This window comes from Penaeus monodon, chromosome 35 (genome assembly GCF_015228065.2).
Source record: "Penaeus monodon isolate SGIC_2016 chromosome 35, NSTDA_Pmon_1, whole genome shotgun sequence".
NCBI lineage: Eukaryota > Metazoa > Arthropoda > Malacostraca > Decapoda > Penaeidae > Penaeus > Penaeus monodon.
Genome location: NC_051420.1, coordinates 23,479,128 through 23,486,627, shown reverse-complemented (window position 1 = coordinate 23,486,627; position 7,500 = coordinate 23,479,128). Strand labels below are relative to the sequence as shown.

Here is a 7,500-nt window from a genome sequence, read left to right as displayed (position 1 = left end):
TACATTTTCTTTCCATTTATTTTTTGTATTTTCTGTGTTTACCTCGTCTATTTAACTGATGTGACCATCAAACACACGTTGCACTGCTGTTATCGGCATGTTTATCAGTATTTTATATGTTCGTTTTGTTTCGTTATACGCCCCTCTCATTCAGGCATTTTTCCCGCCGCCTGGAAAAGCACCCGTTTCCCTCCCGCCGCAAGAGTCACGTGCTCTCGGAAACTCGGGCGTACATCATCGACCAGTGTTTTGGCGCTGCAGGGTTACCAGCCCTTTTCTCACGTTCTGCATCCTGTGGGATCGGTCGCAGGACTGGCGGCAGTGTTGCCAAACCCCTTCCAACTGAGAGAGGAGGCAGAGACAGACTGGAAGATTGAGAGAGAGAAACAGAGAGACTTACTGACTTACAGGCAGACAGACAGACAAACAGACAGACAGACAGATAGACAGATAGACAGACGTTGACTGAAGTCATACTTTAAACAGAGAGACTTACTGACTTACAGACAGATAGACAGACTTTGACTGAAGTCTTACTCTATGGATGTCCTTTAATATGTGTCAGTGTTCAGTTTATTAAAGAAATAAACTATTTTTATATTTTTAGGGTGTTGTTTGGGGAAGTAAGGGAGGAGGGGAGGATAGAGAGAGAGGAAAAGAGAGAGAAAGGGAGAGGGAGAGAGAGCCGCAGCCAGCAGCCGGCACAGCTTAGGCCTCGTGTCTGGTTTACATCCGCGCACCGGAGAGGAACAGGCACTGCGGAAGCCCCCCCGCAGACAGCAGGGGAGAAGGCGACAGAAGGAGAAGGGCAGAAGGTAGCGGCTAGGGAGAGGGAGGGAAAGAAAGTGCGAGAAGAGGGAGAAAAGAAAAAAATATTTACTTTTACATTTTATAGGATTGTGGTTTTCTTGCCGTTTCTCCTTTGCTTCTTGATCCTTCCTCGGCTCTGAAGAATCAACGCTGCTAATTGCTTCGAGGTGCTGCCAATGGCTGCTTCCTACGCTCAGTTTCTCCCGCGGGATCTGCGCTCGCTATGCACGTCCCGGGGGTTTCGGGAGACGTTTACCAGCAGAGGTAGAGGAGCAGGAGGTGCCAGACGCGCGGAAGGAAGGGGGCTGGTGCCACAGTGAGGGAGGAGAGACCGTATGAGGGAGAGAGGGATGGAGGGAGGGAGGTAGTATAAGAAGAGGAAGGAAGAAAGAGAGGGGGAGAAGAAGAGGGAAGGAAAGAGGAGAGGAGGAAGGGAAGAGGAGAGCAGAGAGGAGCAGTGCCACAGTGCCACGTACTCATAATGAGCGAGATGCAGCATCCCCTTCCATTCACCGGCACCCAGATTTACGCACCTTATCTCGCGTCTTCCACTTTAAATGTACTCTTTGGGAAAAATATTTACTCTCTCGAGCTCTCACTCCTCACCTCGCACGCAACCGACGCCCACGCCTTCGGAGCTCGCATGAGGGCGTACTCACTGGGATAGGGCAGTGCGGACCGGTCGATCCTGCCCTTTAAGGCCCACTATTTAATAATTCTTTCTCATCATTTTCCATTTTCTTTTTCTTCTCAAGTCCGTGTGTGGATGAGGATGCAGCCACGCACTGAAGAGGGATCGGGGGGGATAGAAGGAGAGGGTGAAGAGGGGAGGGGAGAGGGACGGAGGAGGGAAGAAGATAAGAAGGGAGAGAGGGCACAGGAGAGGAGGGGAGGGAGGGAAGGGGAGACGGAGAGGAGGGGAGGGAGGGAAGGGGAGACGGAGAGGAGGGAATGGGAAGCGAAGGTGAGAGTGTGGTCCCGCTGGCACCCTTAGAGAAGTGCCACTTGTCTCTCTGACGTTAAGGAGATAGGGAAGAGGGGGAGGGGGGCCGGGAAGCAATGGAGGAAGGGAGAGGGGACAGAGGAGGAGAAAGGCGGGAGTGAGGAGGGGTGATGAGGAAGGAGAGGGAGAGAAGCGAAAGTAGAAACAGTAAAAATATTCACAATAACATTATTACATCCTCAGCTCGCTGCTTATTGTTAATTATTATTACCATCGTTGATGATGGTGACGACGATGCTGGTGATGTCCATGATCATGATGCAGTTATTTCATTTATTTTGTTCATGCATTTTGTTTGTAAGTGATGTTAACAAGGGAGAAGTGATATAAAAGGAAATTAGTATGTGTAATGTCCACGTCGGATTCATTTTGAACGCTAAATCAGTTGGCGTAGAAAGCATAAGATAAAAAAAGAAAAAGAAAAAAGAAAAATGTTACTTCCATAGGAAAGTAAAAGAAGAAAAAAGTGGAGACGAGATGTGGAAGTAGCAGGACAAACGGCAAGGGACAGGGAGGGCGATTGTGTGATGGCATGCAAGAAAGGTGATTAGTTGCACCGAAAGGCAGATTTCATTGAAGTCTAAAAATACCCCGTCTTAATTAACGGGAGCCGAATGTGCCTGCCTGCCTGCGTGTTACTTGGTGATCACGTGACCTGTAACACACTGTCAGGTCTGTTTGCTGTGTTGTGACTCAACACCGTGCCCATTCACAAGGTGTGAAGGCTGGGGAGGCCGTGGGGTCGGGGAGAAGACACAGGGATGGGGGAGTTGGGGCGGGATGAGGGCAGGGTTAAGGATAAGGAAAGAAGAGAACACAGGAGAAGGAGAACGAGGATGGGGAGAAGGAAGTGGGGTTGGAATTCGAAATGTACATTTCCTGTCGCCTTGGTGAGAGATTTTCGATGGCACTGTGACACAGGGAAAGACATGGCACTGTCCATAAATGGTGAGAGAGGAGGGGAGGCAGGAGAAGGGAAAAACAAAAGGGGATAGAAGACGCAGTGGTAGTAGTAGCATATGTTAGAAGAAATCCATTCAGAAAAAGCGGAAACGCCATGCCGAAATGAAGTCCGTGCATGGCGTGAGGAATGGGTAATGTGTGGAAATCGGTAATTCGTGATACGTGGATGTAAAGGATAGGGTTTGATGAACAGAAGTAAAAGGTGGATTGTGAAAGGGCAGGAGGAGGGCGGGGCAGGGAGGGAAGCATTCGGAGGAGGGGAGGAGGGGGTCATAAGGGCGAAGAGCGTCTAGAGAGAGGTGGGAGTAACGCTTTTAAATGAGGAGAGAACGGGAAATGGGCAAACGCCTACTTACAAGGTTTCTATTTCGATTCTGATGAGTAATGACGACTGAAGAGGAAAAGGATGATGTCAAAGGGGGCGAGGGGCGGCTGAGATGAGGATGAGTGCGGTAGACAGAAGGATGAAGGCAGTTAAGCCTCGGGCTAAGCAGAGAATGAATGCAGTGCGACAGGATGAGTATGATTGCATGCCCAAGGGGGTGCGTGAGTATGGCGTGGCGGGATGAGTGTTGAGCAAGGCACGGATGAGTGTAACGGGGCATGGGTAAGGGGTAAGTGGTAGGGCAAGCGTGGGCAGCAGGCACCAGTCCGGCTGGAGGGCCACACACACACGGATGTGGCACCGAGGCATTGTGTTGAGGGCATCGCCGTCATGTTCTCACGCTTGTGTTGTTTTAGCTGGTGACTATAAGTTAATTGCGCCTGTGGCTGCGTCGCAGTCTGCGTTTGAAGTTTGTTTTATGTGAAAAGGACCCGCTATATCGTATGGCCCCGAGGTGAGGGTATAGGGCATGTGGAGAGGAGAGCTGGTATGTTGGTGTTGGCGTGACGGTTGCAGGCAGCCGGCACCGCATACCAGACCCACACTGAGATATCTTGCTCCCTCACTCACTCTCCAACTCTGCCTCACTCGAGTGTCGGCTCCCACACGGCGAGGGAAGGACGACCGCGTCGCCGTCGGCCCCTGGCGTGCCCGTCTCACCCAGAATTGCTTTTTCAGGTCTTAAAAGTTAAATCGAAGTTGTGTGTGTTATTAGTGCTGTTTAAGTGATATTTGGTGAATTACCGCTGCTGGTAAAGCTCTGCAGGATTAACTGAAGGGCAGATACGATGAGGATTATACTGAGATCGCGGGAGAAGAGCAAGTGCACTGACGCAGAGGGAGATAGCGAAGGATGAGGATCAAGGAGAAACGGCAAGAGTGAGAAGCGCGTGAGACAGCATTCTCAAACTCACTCACTCACCCACTCACTCACACACACACACGTCGTTGCCATTTCCCGTGCATGACTCTTACCTGACGAAGCCCTCAGTGCAAGTGTTAAGTGGTAAAGTGCCATGTGTGCCGCGGAACCAGTCGGTGCTTGAGGGAAAAGAGGCTCATCGGATACACAATTCGAGGAGGCCATGCACTTGCACAGGCGGCGCGGGTGAGTGTTCGTGCAGTGGGCGTGCAGCGCGAGGGGCGGCCACCATGGACGACTCTCCGTACTTCGTGATCGAGAGGAGCTCCTCCGCCGCCTCCAACTCCTTCCTCGACTCCGACTACGACCCGGGGGAGACATCGGACACGGCGTCGGAGGACGACCTGCTCGAGGATGAGGTGAGTTCGGGGTAATGGGAGGGGGGAAAGGGAAAGGGGGAGGGAGAGGGAAGGGGATGGAGGAGAAGGGGAGCAAAGGGAAGGGAAAGAGAAAGAGTAAGATAAATGGGAAGGAGAATGGGAATGAAGGGAAAGAAGTGATAAGGAAAACGATAAAATTGTCGTAAAGCATGAGGCCCGCAGCGTGCGACCCGAGATTCCATGGCGGCGAAAGAGATTTACGTCGGTGAGTGTTGTTATTGCAGCGATGACGGTCGGCGCCGCCGCTGACCTCCGCCGGGGCCCACACCAGGCTGATTGTATCCGGTGACCTCGGCGCCGCGGCGTGGGAGAGCGAGCAGCTTCTAAATGGGCGCTGTGATTTATGCTTGTGTGCGGAACCTTGGAGATGTATTACATAGCTTTATATAAATTTATATGCCTGTGTGTGGAAATGGGGGAGAGGGTGGGAGAGGGGCGATAGCAGTGGTTTAATTGGTCTTGTGGTAGAAGGGGGGAGGGGGATTTGAAGACGAGATTGACTTTGATTTATTGTTTTAGTTTTGTGGAATCCTCGATTGTGCTTGACATTGTGCTTGTGGTTTGATGTCAATAACTAAATTTTGCGTCTACAAAATATTGCTTGTTTTGCCATAGATCTTGCAGAATGATGCACCTTGTGGATCATAAGCTTAAAGGGTGTATTTGTATATGTGGGTATGTGTGCGTCGGCTGTGCATGTTACCGACTTTGACATTTCGAGCCTCAGTTTTGACATTAAGCTTATAGTGAATCGATCTAATGCGGGGATGTGTGTGCGATGATGTTGTTTCTCATTAGGGCGAATCAGAAGGCAATTACGGGCATGGTGCAGAGACAGGCACCATCCGCTGGGCCCACATGTTCTCACGCCGACTTTGTCCCTTGCCCCGTGTACCTTGCACCTGGACCTTGTTCCCTTTAGCTATTGGATCTTTGTGCCGTCATACCTTCAGAACTTGTACCGTGGAATCGCTGGACTTCGCACCGTTGGCCCTTGCACCATCATGATATTAGAGCTTGGACCTTGTATGGGAATCGACCCGCGGTGTTTCGTGATAATGGGGCTTCAGTGGCGTCTATTTCCCCTTCAAATTAGGTTGTTACCAGGTGCTCACGGCCGTTCTTGTCTTTTTTGCATGTCGATTAACATTTTTTTGCATGTTGGTTGGTGGGTGCGGGTGCATGGCCTGCGGTAGGACGCGGGGGCAGCGTTGGACATGCGTGATGGCATTGCGCAATTGCGGGTACGAAGGATATACTGCGCGTAATGCACCGCAAGTGTGTGTGTGTGTGTGTGTGTGTGTGTGTGTGTGTGTATGTGTGTGTGTGTGTGTGTATGTGTGGTGCGAGAGAGAGAGAGAGAGAGAGAGAGAGAGAGAGAGAGAGAGAGAGAGAGAGAGAGAGAGAGAGAGAGAGAGAGAGAGAGAGAGAGAGAGAGCGCTTGTGCTTGTATCTGTGCATGTATTACTTTTAGTAACAGAGTAGTGTTTATATATAAAGCGTGTGTTAAGCGCGCCTGTCTTAAGCGTTCTGGGATAAGAGTGCTGATGTGTACCTGGCGTGCGTTCGGGCGGCAGTAATCCTAGCTAAGACGAGTAGGCGTCCGCCCCCCCCCCCCCCGACACAAAGGTGTAGACGTGCCGGCCTCTTGGTGATGATGCTAATCGTGACGCCTGTCTTAGCCGCGCGAGGGGGAGGGGGGAGGGAAGCCCTGTCTCACCTGTGCGACGGTCATAGTTTTCCTTCGTCGTTCTCTGGGGGAAAACGTTTGGAGGGCGGAAACGTTTGCGCGTGCCATGCCATCAGCGACTCGAGCTCTCGGTGTCGCCCCCCCCCCCCCTCCTGTTGTTTGCCGGCGAGAGAAACCTTCCACGTGGCTTGGAGCGAATAGTCGTTTATTTTATTTTATTTATTTATTTATTTTTTACATTGGATGTACCACTGAGACAAAGGAAAGCTCTAGATATGTTTTTCTTTTCGTAGATATTTTTTCTGATTTTATAAAGCAAGGTCGTTGTGGGGCCTACATAAGCCTAATTCAGTGTAGTATATATTTTGTATTTTTTTTTTTTTTTACAAGCCACAGCTATCAGTGCATTTGAAGTTTCGGAAGAAATTAGCAAATTTGATGATATGCTTAATAGCAAATATGCAGGAAGGCGGTCAGGCGGGGTTTGTTGATTATTATTTTTTATGAATTAATCTCAACAAGGTTGATAGAAGGAGACGAGAGGGAAATAAAGTGAAGAGGAGAGAGGGCAGGAGGAGGAGAGAACCAGAGAAAAAAGAAAGAAAACCTGGGGAAGAGAGAAGAGGAAAAAAAAGAGAAAGAACGCACACAAAAGGAGAGGAAGCCGGAGATGGGGGGGGGGGAGTAATGCCCAAGGGGCTGTTTTGCTCCCGAGGTAATCGTAGCCTTGCCTTTATTGCCACGTTCTTTGCTACCGTTTGTCTGCCGCCTCCCGGGGTTTCGCTGTGTTGGATCGCCGTTTGTCATCTCCGTGCGCTCTGCGGTCGCCTTCTGTTTCGGGAATCTCTCTCTCTCTCTTTCTCCTCTCTCTCTCTTTCTCCTCTCTCTCTCTTTCTCCTTCTCTCTCTCTCTTTCTCTTCTCTCTCTCTCTTTCTCCTCTCTCTCTCTCTCTCTCTCTCTCTCTCTCTCCCTCCCTCTCCTTCCCCCTCTCCCTCTCTCCCTTTCCCTCTTCCCCTCTCCCCCCCATTCCTTATCTCTCCCTCCCCCATTCGCTCGTAACCGCATGCACGCACGAACACGACGACGCACGAACACACTCACACACTCACAAGCAAGCCAACGCCTGTGCCCCATACAGCTAGCCATACAGTTCCGCATTACAGAATTACCTTCAGCATCCCGGCCTCCCTCCGCGTGCCGGGGGGGAGCGCGGAGGGGCCGGCGAGGGCTGCTGCAGAGGGCGGTTATTCTTGCCTTCCCCTTCATCTCCCTTCGTCATTCTCCCTCCTCCTGTCTCCCTTCTTCTTTACTCTTGCCCACCTCTTTCCTCCCCCCTCCTCCATTTTT

At 50.9% G+C, this 7,500-nt stretch overlaps 1 protein-coding gene across 6 annotated transcripts in view; it reads left to right on the top strand.

The window, feature by feature from the left end:
- The window catches only part of LOC119595123 (abnormal cell migration protein 10-like), a 164,612-nt gene that overhangs the window by 91,750 nt on the left and 65,362 nt on the right, over nucleotides 1–7,500 (top strand). Inside the window, exon 2 of one of the 6 annotated variants that reach the window (XM_037944283.1) lies at nucleotides 3,840–4,442. The exons of the other annotated variants lie outside the window; for them this stretch is intronic. Coding sequence (XP_037800211.1) covers nucleotides 4,314–4,442 — 129 coding nt within the window. The 5' untranslated portion in view covers nucleotides 3,840–4,313. The remainder of the gene's footprint in view (nucleotides 1–3,839; nucleotides 4,443–7,500) is intronic. 6 annotated transcript variants of the gene reach the window in all.